Below are 22478 nucleotides of genomic sequence, written 5' to 3'. Positions count from 1 at the left end.
GCACTCAACTTAAATGAATACTGCTATTTTCCTGAACATAATTATTTTATATTCTGGGATTTTTTATTCTGACCATAAAAAATATTTAAATGAAATAGTTAAATAATGTCAGTGCATTGTGTCATTAGTTGTGTCACTGGATTTACAAATTATATGTTTCTGAAGTTGATTTGCAGAATAAAAAGCTGTATAACTAATTTGTAATGACTAATATATATTTTTTAACATAATGTTTTTTAAAACGTTTATCAATGACATGTTGGCACAACGTTACTTTGGTAACTTTAAGAGAACTTTTATCTTAATATATATTTTAACAATAACGTTTTTAAAACGTTCCACTAACAATGTAAGAATAACGTTTTAATGCTAACGTTTTTAGAACGTTTATCAATGACATATAACGTTGGCACAACGTTATAATAACGTTACAACAAGAACGTTTTTGATAACTTTTAGAGAACTTTCAGAGAACGTTAGCCAATGTTCTGAGAACGTTCCCTGTTAGCTGGGCATGGGCAATTCTAAAATAGTCAAAAAGTCGAGACAGGAACCATTGTCAAAATTTCTGTGTCCACCACTCTTGTTCATCCAAAACAAACTACAAAATAGACTCAAAGTGTTAAATACACTGTTAATTATCCTTAACAACGAACATTTAACTTAACATTCATTTGAAAAAGGTTAATTTTTATACTTGCACATAAGAAATACATTTACCATTTATAGTCCGAAATCATGCATACATTGTGTTTCCGAGGTCAAAAGTCATATATCACAAACAAATTGATATATAGGAATAGTTTTAAATCACATCAGCTGAACTTATTTCACAATGAGGTCCAAAGGGTTAAGAAAGTATCCTATTTTAAAAAGAGAAGATAATACATATCAATACTTTCATTCCATATTCCAATCTCAGTGTAATTCTCAGGTACATCTTTCTTGCGTATTCTCTGATGACGTTTCCACTGGTGAGCTACGGGGGCTCGCCCGCTCTTCAAATAGCATGTAAGTGAATAATCCTCATTATTGTCAGCTATAAATACATTTTCTCTCACAGCGTAATGACCCATCTGTGCAGTCTAGTGTGCGTATGGCCGCTGAGTGAGTTTTACCAGGCCCTGCTCTTCTTTAGATAGAGCGGCGGGCCGTAACTCAGGTCTAAAACAGATTACAGATGTCCGGAAGGATGGGCGTGGGCAAGATGGATGAAACCGCCCAGCTCTCCGACATATCACTCACTTCTAATGAAGAGTCGGTGGATGGTGGGAGTGACGCAATGCCTGACGGAGGAGTGGAGGTGTGGAGGGAGTGTGCGAGGAGAGATAAGGAAGTGTCTAAAAGTGTCTTAGATAAGGCCGAATGAAGGGTGGTGATTGTGATTATCCTGCGGGAACACGCCGGAAATGGATCTCGGAGTGGAGTTTTAATGGGGCTGTGCACACACTCCTCCGTGCACCTCTCTTTTTCCCCATTAAACGCACACCGTGACTTCTCCTCCTCCTCTTTCTTTGACCCTTGTGTCTGTGGAGCCCGGTGATAAATGGCAGGTTCGGTGGGAAGGATGACGAGAGGGGGGCGTAATCGCTTCCTCTCCTCGTCCTTGTTTCGTCTAGTTTTCTCTTATCGTTGTCACTGGTAAACAGACGGAGCTTCACAGGGCCGGATTTGTCTTTGTGAAGGCCGCTGTTGACGCGAGCATCTCTCTTCTGCAGACAGCTGGTCTGAGAAGAGGTCTAATCTCAGACACCATCTCCCCGAACTCATTCATTGGTAGCAGCCTCGATGAATGACCTGAAACAGCAACAAAACCAGCAGGATTACACCCAGAGCACGGTGGTGAAAGAATGGCTCTTAGCACCGCGGGTTCAATAAAGAAACCATTCAGTGTGGTGTAAAAAAGCACTCATTTGAGTCGGTTCTCCTGTGGTGTCATATGACATGAAAACAGTTCATGTAGCATCACATGGAACCCATAATATCCATCTGTGGTTCTTTTATGGCAACATATAGAAGCAAAATTGTTCTATAGCCTAATGGTTGTTTTATGTCATTATTATGAAGAACATTTTCATAAGGAACTGGAAAGAATTCTTCTTATGGAACCTAAATGTTCTTTTATGATTCTTCTTACTGTTCTTCAATGGAATTTGGAAACCATATATTCATGGTTCTTTTATAGCATTATATGAAATTTTGAAATTGAGAGAAGGATTTCTCCTTCTCCTTCACATTTTTATGGCATACTGAAAAGGGTTCATCATAAGGAACCAATGTTGGGTGTAATGCATTACTATGTAATTAATTTCTGTAATTTAATTACTTTTCCTCGATAAAGTAAAGTAAGGAATTACTCTTAATTTTTCTGTTATTTAATTAGTTACTTTTAATGTAATTGCATTAAATACTATATAGACCATAGAACAGTTCAACAACAAAATTCAACGTCTAATGTTATAATGTACACTTTTTTTTTAAGATTTACAAATTTCAGTTGTATAGTAAAATTCCATCAAATTGAATTAATCCTTACATATTATTCATATTATTGATTAAAAATGATAAAAAAGAGTTTAATAAAACGTTTTGTATAAATCTTAATAGAACAAGGGAATGAACCATTTTTAGTTTATGTGATTCATATTCATATATATTTTTTAAATCTAAAACGTTTACATTTTCCATTCCCTTGTTCAACAACAATGTCATACAAAATGTTAAATTAAGCTCTAGTTTTTTTAATCGAGCTAAAGCACGCAGATAGTTTTGGTTATGTACTTGCTCAAAAATTTTAACCCAAAAAAGTTACCGACTGCAGCTTTAAATAATTAATGTGGTTCAGATAACATAATATTTTCTGTTTCTGTTGATTAAACCTATCACCTTCATTTTAAACCAACAGTCATGTTTTACAGTGTATGTTTCTAATGTAACCTTCTCCCTTTGATCATACTTTGATCATTTCAAGAATCGTTTATGCCATTTGTTATAATTTATCGGACAGAATTAAAAGAGCAGTTTCATGTCTATGAAGACATGAGACAAAACAATGGCACTGACATATTTTAAGATACAGTATATCAGTGCAAGTTGATTTGACTTAAACATGCATTTTAGTCTGGGACTAGGCTTACAGCTTTGTCTGTGAAACCGGGGGTTCCCTGTAATTTAGGTTACTGATTATGCCCTAGTTACTGATTAGTTTCACCTGCATTTCATTTGGCTCCCTTTGTTTGCTCAGTGTATTTAAGCCCTGTGTTTCTGTTACTCCATGTTGGTTCTCATTAATGTATGGTGTCATTTTTGTACCTGAGATTATTCTAGTGTCTGTTCTGAGTTGGTAAAGTTCAGTAAAGGCTGTTATTGTAATGAGACAAAACAATGGCACTGACATATTGCACAGAATTTTGTTGCACTGGCATGCAAGTTGTATGGGTGGGTACTTAAAATGTGGTCACCCTAGGGCACTAGTACCAAACTGTGACGGGCAAACTCCCGACTATGACAAGAAAAAAACAATATGAGTGAGAATTCTGTCCTTTTAAGGGTTGCAATTTGTAGCATCATATCCCGGTTTTGGTTAGTTTACATGTCTTTGGTCCATGTTGTGTTCATGTTTCATTTGAACCACACCAGAGTTTGTTTGTAAGCGGACTGAGACCCACATTTTCAGCGTTCTCGGTCTGCTAGTTTAGTGCACACCAGGGTTCATTACACTTTATTACAAAGAACCGCATTAAAAGAGCAAACGTACCAGGGTTCCTTTTAATCAAACCAAATCTACCAAGTGTGAACACCCTAAATCAGCCGGCAGACTGACCAGACCTGTGGTTAGAAAAAAAATGCAAAGGTTTTGTTAATGATTGTGCTGCCGGATGTTTTGGATGAAGTTCATGTCTGTACATTTTGAATAGAACATTTTAATAAACAAACCTTGATGACCCTGCCTGAAATGAACTGATGGAAGAGGCTTTCTACACATAATAGAGAACATGTACTACTATCAAAACACCAACATTAAGGCATTAATAGGCCATTTACTCAGCAAGACTTCCACTCAGGTGTAATGGAAGAGGATAGAAATGGAAGGGGGAGAAAAACAAGAGGCAATGATGAATCACAAATAGAATTAGAAGCCATTAAGAGACAACAGATAATTATCACATCTTACCCATCACTGTCAATCACGACTGATTTATCCAAAGAAAAAGGAACCAGAGAGAGAGAGAGAGAGAGAATGTGCACTCGTGGAGCATTTATTTATTATTTGTCTGAAAAGTCTCAGGTAACACTGATCGTCCGGCCACTGAAGGACGTTTCATAAATAGCAGCATACTGGCAGTTTATCACAAACCATGATATTACAGGTCGTGTCTCCGCGCTCAGGTTTGCAGTCACGCTCCTCTGCTGAGATCTTCATTTGTCCTTTATAAAAATACCCAGGCTGATTGACAGCACCTGGAAATGAGGTCGTGTATCATTCTTACATCACATCGCATCATCGCCGACATCACAAGCACTCCCAAGCGTGAAACATTAACCGTCCGTTAGAAGACACCAGAAGTCAACTCCAGTCAAAGAGGACGGAGGACAAACTGGGAAGCATGTCAAACGCAGACGGTTTAACCTTTATTTGACAGCAACGAGATCCAGAAACAAGTCTCTAACAGGAGTGGCTTTACAGTGAAAAGAGATAGTGAATTATAGGCTAATGTAAACAGTAGTAGCAAAATTATAAAATATTCACACTCTGACTAAATAGGTCTGTTCTAATAACAACGTTCAAACACAATTTTATGAATAGATACAATACTATTTTATTATTTAAAGTCTGTAAAGTGTAGGCCTACATTGTATTTAACATGGAGTTATTTAAACATGTTTGGTTACTCTTGCTTACATCTGTTGACATTTGCTATTGAAACAAGAAGTTGGTGCAGGACAATAGATAGACAGACAGACAGAAATGGAAAACTGGAAATGTACTAAAAAGTCATTTAAGTCTTTTAACTCTCTTATCCATTAATGACTTAATTCAATTAAAAGATTTTGTTTGTTAATTAAAATGACATTTTACACAGCGAGCTTCTTTTATAACACGCCACACTTCTCACTGATAATGCATGGGATACAGGCGGTAAATGCGTCACACAGTGAGCTGAGCTCTGGAGAGAATATCAAGTGCTCTACAGAGAGAGGATGAAGCGTACTGTTGAGGGACAGGCAACGGAAATGAAATGTTTCTGAAGCTGTTACTGAAGCACAGCGGTGTTTTGAGGGCAAACAAGACTTCTGATAAATAGCATGCCTTTTGTCTGATGTATTTCCCAACACAGACACTTCCAGACTTTAAGATGGACTATAAACCGCAACACATGGTCATCTAGTGCACAGTTTAACTTTATAGAGCAGATAGCAGGGTGATAAAATAGGATGTGTTCCTGGAGCAACATCATCTTCATACTCTTCCCGGAACAACATCCCTGCCATACAGACGTCCCAAACTCCATAATTCACTCAACAATGAAAATCATCTCATCATTTACTCACCCTCATGCCATTCCAAACCTTTATGACTTTCTTCTGTGAACAACACAATATAAATTATGTGAAAAAGAACAACAGCACACATAAATTTGTCATGCAATCCATTACGCAATGTACTTGAATTAACCTTCCATTTCCAGTGTGTCATTTCAGCTGTCATTTTTAAAGGGATAGTTCACCCCAAAATGAAAACTGTCATCATTTATTCACCCTCATGTCGCTCCAAACCCGTAAGGCTTCGGTTCATCTTCGAAACACAAATAAGGCTCTTTTTGATGAAATCCAAGCAATTTCTGTCCCTCCATTGACAGCTAAGCAACTACCACTTTGACACTACAAAAAGTTCATAAAGAGATCGTAAAACTAATCCATATGAATTGAGGCTAGTCAAATTGTTCTGAATAGAAAATTCCATTTAAAAGTAAAATATTTGTGTTCTGAAAGTCTTACAGGTTTGGAACGACATGAGGGTGAGTGATTAATGACAGAATTTTCATTTTTGGGTGAACTACCCCTTTAACTCCTTTTGGAAAAATCCATACAAGTAAATTTACATAATTTTTTAATAACTGGACACACTACAGTTTGAAATAATAGTATACAGTAGACTGTTTCACATACCAAAATTGTAACCAGTGTAACTTGCAATTAAAAAAGTTGCGATAGTCTTTTCTTCCCTACAAATATCTTCTTCTCAAACAAGAATAAATGTAGGGATGGACTTCATTTTGTCCATTGGGAACTGATTGGTTGGTTGTGGTTTGCTATTGGTGGATCTCATGTGAGTGACAGGTTGCCCCGCCCTCACGCCAGTAAACACATCACCAGAGACAGAGAAATGTTGCTGCAAGAGGGAGGGGAAGTTATTTTGATTAAAATTACAAGGGCACATGAATTAAAAAAAATAAAGATGTAAACGGATAAATCATTTATAATAAGCACTGCAATATTCCATAAAAAACAAGAATCATCCATTTTTGATTTCATGGTGACTTTAATAATTTAACACATTAAAAAAGACTAACATAGAAGCAGAGTTCACAGAGACGTATACACACCATCAGAACTATTATTATCATATGCCTGTAGAATATGAAATTTATATAAAAAATGTTATTTAATGTTCAGGGAAAGAAATCGAGGAAATGACAGCTGCTAACATTAAGGACAAGAGGACTGATAAAATGGTTCATAACAAATGGTTTAATGCATCATAGAGCATTACACATGCAGGGCCTTTCATGCATCCGTTTCATTTGCCTTTCTTCTTCTGTTGTTCCTGGAAGAAGTCATTGCACGCAACCGTCAGCGCCGCCACCAGCACGACAAACTCGTTAAAGTCGACTTCGTTATCCTTGTTGGAGTCCAGATCGTTCATGATCTTTTCCACCAGCATGGGGTCCTTCTGAGACTAAACAAACAGAGGATAAACAAAACAACTCAGCACAGCATGTAATATATCAGTTTTAAATTGTGCATTTACAAATCAATTGATCTGGTCCTGGATGCTGATTGGTCAAATCAACGTTCCAGTCATGCTAAAATAATATATAGTATTTTATATTTTATTTCATATATAATATATACGTAATACAATTTTATAAATCATATGCATCAATAAATGCATAAAAATCATTTTGCAAAAATAAACATATTTAGTCACTAAATTAGTACAGACACTAATTATATTTTATTTAATTATCATATTTGTTTTTATTCATTTTATTTTATTAATTTATATTTTATTAATTCTACTTGATAAAAATATATAAAAATATTTATCCAAAGATATATGATACATGATATATATATATTATGATTTCAGTCAAATATTATTTTTTTTAAAAGTTTTTTTCAGTCTGAATAAAGATTTGTTGTATTCAGCCTTTACAGGCCTCTTGGGGACAATAACATATCACACACTCTGATAGGGACTTATTGTTAAAATGTATTGCTTTCGTACGAAGATTGCTTAAGGTTGTTTTGATATGAGCACTAACTCTAACTTATATGTCAATGATCCTGTTGCAATAGCCCATTTCCAGACCATCCAAAAAAAATCATCAGATCAGTCTCATGGATGTCCATCTATCCTGACAATATTTCCACATGAGCACAATTTGGGCAAAACCCATACGCCCATCCCAGTAGTGGCTCTGGTGACCACTGAGCCGTGATCAAACCATCAAAGTCCATCAGCCTGTGGCTACACTGTACGATTGACTATCTGTGTGTGTGTGCGGTTAACACATTATGCCACCAGACACAGTTTAACATCTCACTCATTACTCTTTCTGCCTCCTAGTGTTACAGTACACACTCCCGAGAGAGAGAAAGAAGAGAGCGAGTGTGTAGTGGCGAGGGAGAGGTGAGAATCTATATCGGGCTGTGTTCCAGCCAGTAATTGATGATGCGTAAGCAACAGCCTCCTTCTGATGATGCGTACACAGCTGAGACCCACATCTCATGAAAACATGTCCAGCTCATATTTCACCCAAAACATTAAATGAAGAAAATGAATAATTATGTTACATAAGAAAAAAAAAAAACTGTTTTTGAATCACTCAAATTTGGTTGCATTGAGACATTATTTGCATGACAATTATGCTCATTTGTCCCCATAATCATAATGCAATCATAACATTCTACTTTTCAGTTTTACTTTTTCCAGTTCCATTCAACTGTAAATTAGCATAATTTACTGAAATCACTATCTCTCTCTCTCTCTCTCTCTCTCTCTATATATATTCACACATACACAGTATAGATGCATGTGTATTTATCTATCCATTTATTTTTGCATTACAGCAATGAAAATTGGAGCTTTTTGCATTACGATGATGAACATTTTGGGGGAAAACATCATGAAAATAATGCCCCCCAAAAAACTAAAAATGGTCCAAAAATAGGGCTTTCCTTCATTCATTTATTTTTAATAATTTAAACATTACTATTTTTTTTATTTTTGGGGAGTGAAATATGATCTGAATGCGTTCTTTGTTGGGTGGAAGGTATTCCCTTTCCCTAATTAATTACTGTAATTTAATAATTTTTCCCTTGATAAAGTAAAGTAAGGGATTACTCTTAATTTTTCTGTAATTTAAACAGTTACTTCTGATGTAATTGCATTAAAGCTACAATTTGTAAAAAAAAAATTCGCCACTAGGGGTCGCTAACCTCTTACAATAACAAAGGCGTCGGTTGATGACGCATAAGCGGAATTATGGAACTTGTTGTCATGCCGAAGGATCTAATAATGTTTATGGATGAGTGAATACATTGATGTTTTTAACATGACTGTGGTATGAAGCAGGTCGCGATCGCTAATGAGAGACAGATATCTGCGCCACACGCGAGTCCCGCGGATATAAAGGAATAAGGACATTTCAATCTACCGAACTAACTTACCCACAAGTGCTGGATTAATACTCACACAGGTCAGTTTATTAGACGAATTAAACTTGAGGTTACAGCGCTGTTTCACTTGGTCTACACTATCACACTAAACTGCATTTGAGTGTGTTGAAAGTTATAATGTTATGCTATGTGTTAGCTTGTCTGTATGAGACTAGCAGTAAGCTAGATAGATCAACATTAGAATAACATACTGATCATATTCTAACATTTCATCATGTTGAGCTATTTAACATTGATTAGTTTATGTAGGCCTACATTTGCTCACCTGTCTAATAAAGTACATGCAAGAGAGGTGTCTCTGTCAAGTCGAAGTTAGTTGCGGACGTGGAGCTCTCGGCATCTCGAAAACGCCACGCTGATATTGATCCTCGTTTTAGTTCTCCTTTTGTCCCAAAGTCTGCTTGCCATGGTCCATAATGTTTGAACGAAACAACAACAGCGTGAGCGTGCCGCTAGACGTAACGCAGTTGTCCACGTCTGTCGCCATGGTTACTATGGCAGTATGAGCGGAAACCAGGGATAACGCGGATATAACGTCATTGACAGGCGACAAGTGGGACGGGGCGACAGGGACGAGCCATTATTTAAAACTGGAATTTCTCTGAAATTAAACATCTTTGGGAACTTTTGGGATATTGTAATTACCCAACTGCAGGAAATATATGTGTGAATATAAAGCCCCTTTCACACAGAGATTCCGGAAAATACACGGATAAAGTGACCCGGGATTTGACACGGGTTCGTTCGATTTTGGTTCATTCACACTGCCAGTGATTTTCTGCAATCAGAGAGTGCGTTCACACACAACCCGTAAAAATCCCGTAAAGACACGTGACATCGATGTGACTTGTAATGTCTCAGCAGCGTCTTTAGTTTGCTGATGAGCTGCGATTTCTCTCTCTCGAGAAACCACACTTGTGCATTTTTTACTCTGATTCTATCATAAACTTGCGCATTACGTACCGTTTCACAGCTGGCGAACGATCCCGCGCTTCAGGGTCATCACTACGACACGGCATTATTACGGCTTTTGTTCACACAGCGCGTGTTCCGGGACTGAACACGGCAATGTTACTAGGTCCCCAACCCGGCATCAATACCGGCATCAATCCCGGGTCGTGTTTGCGTTCACACAGAGGGCGTTCTGGCAATTTGCCGGCAATTTCCCGGGTTCAAAGCGCTGCGTGAAAGGGGCTTAAGTAATTTATGTAAATATACAAGTGATTTTTGGATATTTTATTACAAAAATCGTACATATTGTAGCTTTAATCGATCACATGTACAATTTTACTTGATCAATTATTATTATGCACAGTTTAAATGAATAAATAAATGAAGGTAATATAAATATGCTTTAAAATCAATAGATAAAGCTATAAAATGACTGCATGTGAGCTTAAATGTTCAATTCTCTTTATACCTTTATCAACCGTATAAATTAACTTTAACTTGCACTGATATAGCAAGACTTCTTTCTTTTAGTTGTCCTCTTTCATAGACAGCTATTTTCTTATTGCTCTGTAAATTGTTTAAATTCTTAATATTTTTCAATCTTGCAATATTCTACAGAAGAGAGAAGTGAATCGCGCTGCTTCTCTCGCGAGAAATGAATCGCAGTTTCACTCTTTCTCAGCATGTGATTGGCTGTTCGCTACTGATGTCACACCTAAACTCAGGATCAAAGCCCAAGTTGACAGAGAAAGTTGATGATCAGCATCAAGGTACAAACAAAAGCCTGGTTGGATTGGTTTGGTTTTGTCAATTCGAAACTAATCCTGTAACCCTGAGTTTGTTCAACTACCATCATGGTACAGGCCCCAGGACAGTGTGTGACCCAAGCTCTGTTTTCATGAACTTCGTCTCATTGAGATTCAGATAAAGTTTCCTAATTATGAATGGGGCTAGTTTTATGTAACGATAATGTATCTGATGAGGAAGAAATAATTAATTTAATTCACTTCCTCAGATTTGCAGCCAGCTCACCAAGTGGTCTGTCCCAGTGTGTGACCTGGAATTACATGCCTGTGTACACAAGAAATGAATTCAACGCAAACACAGTAAACAAGATGAAAAGTTCATGGCAAAATTAACCAAATCATTATCACTAATCAACACGCCGGAACCAAAAGCTCAATCACATGAAAAGAGCGCTGGATGTCAAGATCTTAAATATTAAAAGATGTAATTAAAGGATTATATAGGGTTGACTAAGCAGTCAGTGAGGTGATGTTATGGAAAGAAAGCGCTTTGAACTCCACGCCAAGAGATTTCCCTCTCGCTCTCTGTGTTTGCGTTCATATAACAGCTCTCATGTGACACGAGGTCAAAAGATGATTTAATTCACATTATTTAAATTCACTTCCTGATAAGGAAACCAAAATGAACCTCAATTTCCATTAATACTTGCAAGAAACAGGCTGCAAATGAATTCATAATTATCCATAGTGTAATCAAATTTCTATACACACTGTCAAAATCCAATATAAATCTTGATTGTGAAAAATTCACTATGGTAGGTACATTTTTGCAGTAACATGTAAAGTAAATTACTTGTTTTATTAATAAAGAAAAAGACAAATATATCTTTTAATATGACTGAATCAACCTGACTGCATTAGGCATTATTTTAAAGATTAAGGTCAGAAAGAAATATTTCCTTATTTCACATTTTCACTTTTAACGCATGTTTATAAATTCATTGTGATGCCAGTCTATGCAAGTAAACAAGACACATAATACTTATACATTTTCTAAATGTGCATATACCGGTAGTATAAATTCTATTTAATAATAAATATAAACAAAATGTCATATATATATTTTCTAAATGTGCATATAGTATACATTCTATTTATTTATTTATTTATTTTTTTTATATATATATATATATATATATATATATAAATATAAAGTTTTTATAATGCTGGCCCCTTGGGGCCAATAACATATTGTATTCTGATAAAAGCTAGAAAGATCCATGCAAATGGTCAAGCTAAAGCAGAGACTGTGTGAATAAACAGATTTTGGCATTTCTGATTGCTAACCGTGAGGAAGTCGGTGAGTTCGCTGTTTAGAAGATCCTTCAGCTCTCCTTTACTGAGCTTGTATTTGTCTCCCTCGCTCCCCGAGTAGTTGTGGAAGACCGTGATGAGCGCATCCATGGCTCCCTCCAATTTACTGGGCATGACTACTGCAGAGCACCTGTGGAGCGGAGAGAAGAGACACGTCCAGTTCAACCCGACCTGACCTGACCTGACCTGACCTGACCGCTGCTGGTCATGCATTATACGCAAGACTTTCAATAGTGTTCTAACTAAAAGGTTACATTTTTAGCTTGCCATTTAGTGGCCATATTCACTAATAAACACTGCAAAAATATCAAGATATTTTTCAGGACATTTCTATGGCACATTAATTTAATTATCATTCAGTACCATGATGTAGTATATCAAAGTACCATACTCTCACAACCAAAATACCTTTGATTGCAAGACAGTTCAGAATCATTTTAAATGTAAAAAAGTAATTATTAGCAAATATCACCTGTGGTCTAAAGTTTGTTGGCTAAGAGAAAAGTGTCTTACCTCGTTCAGAGCAGAGAAGTGAACTGCGTTTGCGAACAAATTGTTTTCTGGAGTGGGTGAAGTTGTTTATGAGGTGACCTGTGCAGGAAAAAGGTCCTCCTCTGTTGCCGTGACGATGTATCGTAGCTCAGGTGTTGCACCATAGTAACCTTGTGATCTTGATCCGCACCCTACCACACACCTGCACAGAAAACACACTCGAAATAAAAGAGCAGAGGCCTCCTGAGAGCCCTCCATACAGACCGACACACACACACACACACACACACACACACACAAACTTCACTTTTATGAGACATTTATGCTCAATGTCTTTTAATCTACTGGTGTTTTCCTGGTTTTTATAACTTTTTAGTGAATGCATGAAGTTCACACATCCTACAAATGTTCATCAGATGAAGACGATCCACTAAAGCATCACAAACACAAAGTTTGTAAATACTGTTCTTCATTTTGAACAGCATATCTATTGTTTTATCATTTAAAATTGAACATCACAAAAAAAAGTCATTTTTGTGATATATTTCACTTGAAAGGTGTCTTTCTTGTTTCTTCAAAATAAATTACCTTAATAATCTGTTATACAGTATGATGCAATGACATTCGTTCAAAATCTGGGGGCAGTATGATTTATTTTTAAAGAATTTTTTTTTTTTATTATTCAGCAAGGATGCATTAAATTCATCAAAAATAACAGTAAAGACATTTATAATGTTATAAAATATTTATATTTCAAATAAATGCTGTTCCTTTCAACGTTATATTCATCAAAGAATACTGAAAAAATAATCACAGTTTTTACAAAAATATTAAGCAGCACAACTGTTTTTAACATTGATAATAATAAGAAATGTTTCTTGAGCAGCAAATAAGCATATTATAATGATTTATGAAGGATCATGTGACACTGAAGACTAGAGATGCTGAACATTCAGCTTTGCCATAACAGGAATAAATTACATTTTAAAATATATTTAAATAGAAAACTGTTATTTTAATCTGTGTAATATTTCACAATATTATTATCATGCAATTTCGCACCGGTGAACAAATAAAACTTCTTTCAAAAACATAAAAAAATGTTACCTGACCACAAACTTTTATTAGTCTTATTAACACCAGCAAGACGTTCAGGGTCAACCTGCTTCAGCAGAAAGATTATAAAAACTACCCAGGACAAAAGTGTAAAAGTAGCCCAATTCCTTGGGAAAACCTCAGACTTGGCAACACTGGCTACAGTACAACAGAAGAGAGAACGAAGAACAAGAAAAGATGCTTTTAAACAGAATTTATTTAAAGGAAATGCCTTTAATTGCAATTATAGTATGATGATGGAGATGGCAAAACAACTTCCCATATATCTAAGACATTCTGGTATGGCAGAGGCCCCCAGGGCTCTCTGGGACCCCACATGGGGCCTCTGTACGCTGCCTGCCCCACTTCAAAATGGCCCACCCTCATGTCTCCATACAGCTGGAGCGCCGAAGGGTTTAGAGTCATGGAATCTGACATCTCACATGATTCAATTTAATTCATGTCAGCAGCACAAATGGTAGGGGCTACATGTTTAGTAAAGTTTAATACATATGGTTAGAAGAATTATATAGCAATGCCTGCCTTACCAAGCCCTTCTAAAAGCGATCAGCATCTCTGACCTTAACGTATACAAAAGAGCTCATTTTGGCCATTAAGTCATTGCAACTGATCAAATAACAAGGCCTATTACCTCTGCCTGGGGAAGAGAGAAGATAAGAGACTGCTATTAAGGTTCTGTACTTGGCTCATCACTTCACTGGAGCTTGTTTATTAAATCATGTGGTTATTAGTGTTTCATAGAACTAGAAGACCAGTACTCGATTCTGAACACACACAGAGTGAGAGAGAGAGAGAGAGAGAGAGAGAGAGAGAGAGAGAGAGAGAGAGAGAGATGGATAAGCTTGAAGGTCGTTGCTTGGTTGTGTTTCACTTGTGATATACAGTATGTGGTTTAATTAATTAAAGGCCCGTTCACACCAAGAACGATAAAGATAATCATATTAGCATCCACACCAACGCATGATAACATTCTGTTAATTTAAGCACGTGCTGCACTCATGCTCAAGATCTTTAGTCACTTGATTCTGTTTGGCAATATATATATTTTTTTAATCTTTCATTCTTTCATCGGTTCATTCGTGATTGTGGTGAGGACTTTTGACAAAAAACGTTTGGTGTGAACTGGCCTATAGGCCTAGTTGTTTTTGTTCTGTTCTGTCTGGTTCAACATGTTCAGAAAGGTTCAGTGCTTCGATTGGAAACTCCAGCATCATCCTCCGAGCAAAAGCGTTTACGTCACGACTATTATTGCTCGAAGGAACGGGACATAATGACGTACGCGCCGTTCTTGTTTTCCTAAAACTGGGCTAATAATCCCATGGAGTTTACTCATAAGTTAAAAAAAAAACGTAATTAATCTGTGAAAATCAAGATTTATTTATTATAGCCTATATATAATGATAAAAGAACGAAAAGGCAGACTTAATAGGCTATGGTGTCGTCGTGTTTCGAGATCTGTCTTTCTCTCAAAGGATCAAGACGAGTCTATTTTTTACCTCCTGATTTTACCTGAGGGAGAGAGAGCAGAGAAGGTCGGGATGAGGCTCAGGTGTGTTTCACCCCCATCCCCTCCAAGCTAAAAGTGTTTTCCGTTCCGTTCATTAAGATGATGAAACGTTTCCCTTCGAACTGCTGTGTGAATTAGAGTGAGAAAACCTATTGAATTTGCATTATGGGCAATGAGTGACCCATAAACTCTTAATTTTTCATATAGCCTAAATTCTCAGTTATTATCGTACTGTAATTGTCTAAACATGATTAAAGTAAACAGCAAAATCCAGCACATGGTAGTTTCATCACATCTTGTGACGGTCGTTTCTAATGGCGATGTGTTTCTGACCTCTAGTGGCTCAACTTTGGCAGTGTCATTTTAGGATCGAGATATAATTACCCTATACTTTTTATTCATATTTTGAGATACACATAAACACTGTCATACACTCCTTCAGAAATCATTCTGATGATTTTGTGTTCAAGAAACAATTATCAATGTTGAAAACGGCTTAATAAAAAAATAAAAAGCGGCTTAATATTTTTATGGAAAATGTGATAGGCTACACATTCAGGATTATTTGTTGAATAGAAAGTAAAAAAAAAAACAGCATTTGTTATATAGAACTCTTTTGTAACAATTTTGTAACAACAGTAAGTTTTTACAGTCACTTTTGATTAGGCCTTTTTGATTTTTATTCCCTAATCTTTCTGACTTCAATCTTTTGAACTGTATAGTGTATGTTTTAATGTTTCAGTATTTGTTGATTAAAGTTATTTGGACGGGTTTAGTTTTAGGAGGTAATAAAGTACTCATGTTAATATTACAAGGTCCGTGCTACTTGTATAAAGATCACAGTGGTTTAATAGACGTCTGGTAATGCAATGCACTTGATGATGACCTTAAAAATGACCTTATTTAATCATAAAAGAGTTTTTTTTCTGGTATTGGAGGCACATGCTGTTCTCCTTGTGCCAAAATACCATCATGTAGCACCTAAAAGTGACATATGACCTGAAAAAAACACACACACAAAAAAACAACACTTACAAGTACAAGAATTAGTCTTAGTAATGTTTACAAGAGCATATACATATTGCCTGTACATCTGCATATACCATCTATTTTTTTATTTGATTTACTCCCATAACTGGCCCATAGTAGCGGTAATTAATTCCTGAAAAAATAATCTGCATAGGTAAATAAATATTTGGATCGGTCTATAGTGCACACTCTTAGAAAAAAGGTTCAGTGGGGTTCAATAACCATTTCCTGACTCAATTTTAAAGAGCCCTTTATGACAAAAAGATTCAATATAAGGAGAAGGGTCTTAAATGATTGCATAATACTTTCATGTTTAACAGTTTTTTTAATTAACATTTTCTAGTTAAAAGAAAAACTAGCCTATATATAGCCTAACTACACTCACCTAAAGGATTATTAGGAACACCATACTAATACTGTGTTTGACCCCCTTTCGCCTTCAGAACTGCCTTAATTCTACGTGGCATTGATTCAACAAGGTGCTGAAAGCATTCTTTAGAAATGTTGGCCCATATTGATAGGATGGCATCTTGCAGTTGATGGAGATTTGTGGGATGCACATCCAGGGCACGAAGCTCCCGTTCCACCACATCCCAAAGATGCTCTATTGGGTTGAGATCTGGTGACTGTGGGGGCCATTTTAGTACAGTGAACTCATTGTCATGTTCAAGAAACCAATTTGAAATGATTCGATCTTTGTGACATGGTGGATTATCCTGCTTGAAGTAGCCATCAGAGGATGGGTACATGGTGGTCATAAAGGGATGGACATGGTCAGAAACAATGCTCAGGTAGGCCGTGGCATTTAAACTATGGCCAATTGGCACTAAGGGGCCTAAAGTGTGCCAAGAAAACATCCCCCACACCATTACACCACCACCACCAGCCTGCACAGTGGTAACAAGGCATGATGGATCCATGTTCTCATTCTGTTTACGCCAAATTCTGACTCTACCATCTGAATGTCTCAACAGAAATCGAGACTCATCAGACCAGGCAACATTTTTCCAGTCTTCAACTGTCCAATTTTGGTGAGCTTGTGCAAATTGTAGCCTCTGTTTCCTATTTGTAGTGGAGATGAGTGGTACCCGGTGGGGTCTCAAGGTTGTGCGTGTTGTGGCTTCACAAATGCTTTGCTGCATACACTGCATGAAAAGTGGGATTTTCGACAGTTACCGGCACTGTAGATTGTCGTGGAAGTTCAGGTTTACGACTGCAAACGGCAATTTACAGGCAACACTGCAAACTGTCGGAAATTGTCGGAAATTGACGTGGGACTTGCTTGCCCCGTGACCCCCCTCCCTCTAATGCTTTAACATGTAAATGAGACTGCTGTGAGCTTTACAAATGCAAATGAGGGTAGCAGGGGGAGTTTTATCCCAGGTGACTCAAAGGTATTAACTTAATTCTAAAAAAAATACAATATTTATTTATAACGCAAAATTAAAAACAGCCAAGGCTGACCAAAGTGCTGTAAAGGGCAATAGATAAAATGCAGGGCAGAAACAGGACAATTAAAAAAAAAAAAACAATAGTTGTGTCAAGGGGTATTAAAGTTTTCAAGGATGTTTTGAAGATGGAAATTGAGGGAGCTAGTCTGATATAGAGGGGTAGACTGTTCCAAAGTTTTGGGCCTGCAGTCGCAAAAGTGCAGTCGCCTCGTTTTTTAAGTCTGGATCTGGGCACGATGAGAAGACAGTGATCACTGGATCTCAAAGTACGAGATGGAGTGTACGGGCAGAGGAGATTGGTCAGATATTGGGGGGCCGGTTTGTTAAGAGCTTTATACACAAATAGTAAAAAATTTAAATCAATCCTGAATGTGACAGGTAGCCAGTGGAGTTTGAATAAAATAGGGGTGATCGACTCATATTTGCGTGTCCCGGTGAGAAGTCTAGCCGCTGCGTTTTGAACTAGCTGTAGACGAGAGAGAGAGGCCTGAGATAGCCCAAAATAAAGTGAGTTACAATAGTCTAAGGCCATCCTTAAAAATATTCTTGTTTGCCGTAACCCAACCGACCCTGTCAGTTTAGTAGCCTACCGACCCAATTATTTATTTGTTCCCCCTTTTAGTCCGACCGACTTGCCGGCTGAAACTTGTGTTAAGACCGACCGCTTTTTTGTAACTCTTCAAACAACTAATATAAATGCAATAAAATAATATTAGTTATTAAGTATTGTGAATATAAATTCCGTAGGCCTGCATACAAACATAAGCTATAGCAGTGTGATTTTTATTTCAAAATAAGAGATTTTTGTTTAACAGTAACACCAGTGACACAACTCCAGGGGACCACTACTTTCATTATAAATTTTATAATATGTATTCTGCATTTTTTTTATATATATCATTTACATAATATATTTGATAGTTATGTATACATTATTGTATTTTAAATGGTGTAAAAATCTGTTATTGACCTCAAAATAAAGCATTTTCCCTCTGTACATGACTGTGGGGACGAGCACTTCTGTGGTGCTTGAAATTCTATATAATTCATAAAAATCAAATATTGCCACATTGATGGCTCAAGAGGGTGTAATTGTTCAAATAACATATTGTTTTATTTTAAAATGTAAAGAAATTGTAACCCTAAAGTGTTTTTTAAGTGTAATATTTCTGTAAAGGCTAGGGACAGAAAAATTGACATTTTCATAGAATGACCCTCTTACAGTTTAGCTTAAATTGATATATTTAATGAAAGTAGCTAGATTAGTTACTATGTGTCATTATCAATAGCCAGTGTTATGTAAAAAAGACACAAAACCATTTATTTCAACAATTAATTTCAATCAGGCTTTGCCACAAAGTTAAAATGTGCATTCCATGCAAACAGCATCACAATCTCTTAGAGCCCAACCACTGTGCATAATACAACACGAACAGAAGATTGTATTTGACTCATGCTGCATACACATACGCAATGACAAGAATTATGCCTACTGTACATATAGAGTTACAACTACGATTAGAGTTGTTTACATAAAATGTACCTCGTTTCTATTTTGCATTAAAAATGTTTGTGGCCCCTTTAAGAAATCCCTCTCTTCTCGCGATACTATTCACTTGTGCTGGACGCGTGCGCGCGACCAGAGAACGGCAGCCATTTTTCATTGTTCAGGAGAGCTCCATGACGGTGCGTGCATCGATCGGATTCTGTGTTATACGTTCTTCTTTCTTGGTAAATATTACTCCAATATCTTTAATATGCACAAATAAGTTGTGAAGCGAAGTTAAAAGAACATTTGATGTGTACATTTTTGTTTATAGATTTATTTGGAGCGCATGTGTGACGAGGGAACCTCGTGGTGATCGGACGGTAAAGGATTGGGTATGTACGTTTATTGGTTTATGGGGAAAATTACTGATGGCATGTTTATTTGATAAATCTGTTAGTTGAATCTATATTCTGTGATTATACAGTATAACTTTATGGTTAAATGCATATTTCTGGTTCCACATGGCATGATTAAACGTGGGTTGTGGCTTTGTTTAAGTGCTTTTATTTCTCTTGTAACTTAGGCCTAAGTTACCTCAGCCACTGCCGTATTCCAGTTTGTGTTATCGTATTTAATTGTAGCCTAACATATTTTAGTTTGGAGAAATCAATTTAAATCTGACCAGTTGCAGTGTATTACACTGCATTTCAGTTTGAATTGAGTTAAGTATTCTGTGGATTTGGGCATTGATCCACTGGTTAAGCTTTTTGTGACATTTGATTGTCATCTTCAAATTTACTGTAAACTGTTTCTACAATTTTTTTTTTTTTTTTTTTTAACTAGTGAAATCTATTTTTTTTCTTGTGAAATCTCTTCGAACAAGGCAAACTTTTTTCTTGCTTCCATTGACCGCTGTCACTTATTTTAAACAGCAGTCAGAATAAAACCCCAATTTCAAAAAGCATAGTTTGCTTCCGGTGTGTATTTCTGCAATTTCACCCGGTTGCATTTTTTCTCCTTTGTTTAATTTTACTGTGACTTATGTTGTTCTTATTAATTTTACTGTGACTTATGTTGTTCTTATTAATATCACTCTCAATTAATTGTTTTCCAGCTGCCTTTAAGACATATTACACGACGGTGCGCAGGAGCTTCAGGTACAAACAACCAGATCTTGCATTGCAGGCGTAAGCTGTGGTGAATTCAGCTCGGAGTCGAGCGAGAAGAAAGACGGTAAGATTTATTAGATTAGATTCGTTTTTGGTCAATGTGACTATTTTTCAGGTGCATTAATAGATGTGTGTTGTCCATACGCAGTGCATTGCGCAGTATTGATTGTCTTTATTGGTTTTAACAGCTGCTAAAAGCGAGACAGAGTGTGCTAGCTGAGGATGAGGTGGGCCTTCGGAAGTGTGCTTCCATAGACCTGATGTCTGATGAGGAAGACGGCATCGTCGGCGGGGTGTCTGGATGGATTGTGCGACCTCCGTCCTGTCGCAGCCAGGAGCTCACCGAGCTCTGTACCACGCTGCAGTCGAGATTAGAGTCGACTCCAAAGTACAGGGCAACGCACCACAGACGTCTGCAAAATGGACCGAATTCAGACAGAATGCCGCTAGTTACCTGCAGCTGTATTTTGTCAGGCCTTGTGAAATGTAAGAGTTTTTCATGATTTCATCATAAAGCAAGAGGTCATGGGATTGATGGTATTATTTGTTTAATAATTGTAAATAATCCTGTAATTTACAGGAAGCAGTATGCCATCTTCACAACTCTGAGACAAATTGTGGGAGCTACGAACTGGATCAAGGTAAAAAAAAAAAAAATTCTTATATTTTTTTACTTTCATAAAAACTTACAAACATTTTAAGGTAAGATTAGAAGAATATGCTTTCATTCTCTTGTATAAGAAAATAGATCCGTTATAGTTTACGATCTTAATCATACATTTTGTTTCCATAGAGTAACCTCGCCTCATAACGAGGGCGTAACCTCACATTTACTCAGAGCTATGTCTGCAAGTCCAGATTTTCATGACGCTGATCATGACGACATTGTAAGTAACTTTTACTATTTTCTCCTTGTTTCATTTTACTGTGACTTGCGTTGTTTTTATTCATATCACTCTAATTTAATTGTTTTCCAGCTGCCTGTAAGACATACTACGAGACTGTACCTGAAGCTCCTGCGTACTAACAACCAGATCTGGCATTGCAGGCCGAAGCTGTGAAGAGTTCAGCTCGGAGTCGAGCGAGAAGAAAGAGGGTAAGATTTTTAGTCAATGTGACTATTTTTCACGTGCATTAATAGATGTTTTGTGTCCATACACAGTGCATCACAGTACTGATTGTCTGTATTGGTTGTTTTTTTACAGCTGCTAGAAGCGAGACTGTGTGCTAGGTGAGGATGACGTGGGCATTTGGAAGTGCGCCACCATAGATCTGATGTCCGATGAAGTTCAACCACCAGCCAGGAGCTCACAGAGCTCTGTGCTACGCTGCAGTCGAGATTAGAGGCGACTCCTAAATACAGGGCAACGGACCACAGACGTTTTCAAAGTGGATCGAATTCAGAGAGAACGCCGCTAGTCACCTACAGCTCCGAAGATGAAAACAGACACTGAGCTTCCAATTTGTTGTGTGTGCAGATGATCTATGCTTTGTACATAGGTGTATATTGTTTTGTGTCTGTGCTAATAAAGCTCTTTCTTTGAATAAACAGCATGTCCCTGGCAAATTTTCCATTCCTTTATAAATTCATGTCCTTGATGGTAATAATAGTGTAGTCCATAGGTTAACAATGACATGAATATACCACAGAATAGCATATTATGAATATAAAAAAATAATTTATATATTATTTATATGAATATTATAATTTTTTTAATTTTTAATGAGCGAGGGTGACCAATAGTAACAGATCTGCCAACCAATCACGAGTGATTTTTCTTGTTTAAACCACGTGGGTTTAACCAATAGTGAGTGAGGAAATTCAAGCCTTTCTCTGGCGGGAGCTGCTATTCATATGGTAATTAGAGCCATTCACACCTCCGGCGCGAGCGCTCTGCATACGTCATGGTTCGTTTCCGACAATATTCGGCACAGACGAACGCGACGTTCACAGGCTGTAAATTGTCGTTAACTGCCGAAAATTAGGGAGATTTGCGGCCGTTTCGGGGTCGGAAATCCCAATTTTCATGCAGTGATACCTCGGTTGTAACGAGTGGTTATTTCAGTCAAAGTTGCTCTTCTATCAGCTTGAATCAGTCGGCCCATTCTCCTCTGACCTCTAGCATCAACAAGGCATTTTCGCCCACAGGACTGCCGCATACTGGATGTTTTTCCCTTTTCAGACCA

At 37.0% G+C, this 22478-nt stretch overlaps 1 protein-coding gene and 1 long non-coding RNA gene across 3 annotated transcripts in view; one reads left to right on the top strand and one right to left on the bottom strand.

Annotated features, from left to right (window-relative positions):
* Window positions 1–6586: 6586 nt before the first annotated feature.
* Window positions 6587–22478, bottom strand: part of s100z (S100 calcium binding protein Z) — a 34600-nt gene continuing 18708 nt past the window's right edge. Inside the window, exons 4-6 of the mRNA XM_084387628.1 lie at window positions 12552–12732; window positions 12012–12168; window positions 6587–6961 (exon numbers count right to left, since the gene is read on the bottom strand). Of these exons, the coding sequence (XP_084243754.1) occupies window positions 6803–6961; window positions 12012–12152 (300 nt within the window). The 5' untranslated portion in view covers window positions 12153–12168; window positions 12552–12732 and the 3' untranslated portion in view covers window positions 6587–6802. The remainder of the gene's footprint in view (window positions 6962–12011; window positions 12169–12551; window positions 12733–22478) is intronic.
* On the top strand, window positions 17332–21842 carry LOC311277339. Of its 2 annotated transcripts, XR_014625211.1 has the most exons (8): window positions 17332–19364; window positions 19454–19514; window positions 20237–20355; window positions 20480–20777; window positions 20872–20932; window positions 21085–21178; window positions 21269–21387; window positions 21497–21842. It is a non-coding gene; the product is annotated as an uncharacterized lncRNA (long non-coding RNA). The 2 variants fall into 2 exon arrangements; XR_014625212.1 differs by having other exon boundaries at window positions 17332–19514.

The sequence above is a fragment of the Rutilus rutilus genome, assembly GCF_951802725.1.
Source record: "Rutilus rutilus genome assembly, chromosome: 18".
Lineage (NCBI taxonomy): Eukaryota > Metazoa > Chordata > Actinopteri > Cypriniformes > Leuciscidae > Rutilus > Rutilus rutilus.
Note: the sequence above shows the minus strand (reverse complement) of the source record. Positions and strands in the feature narration are given on the sequence as shown.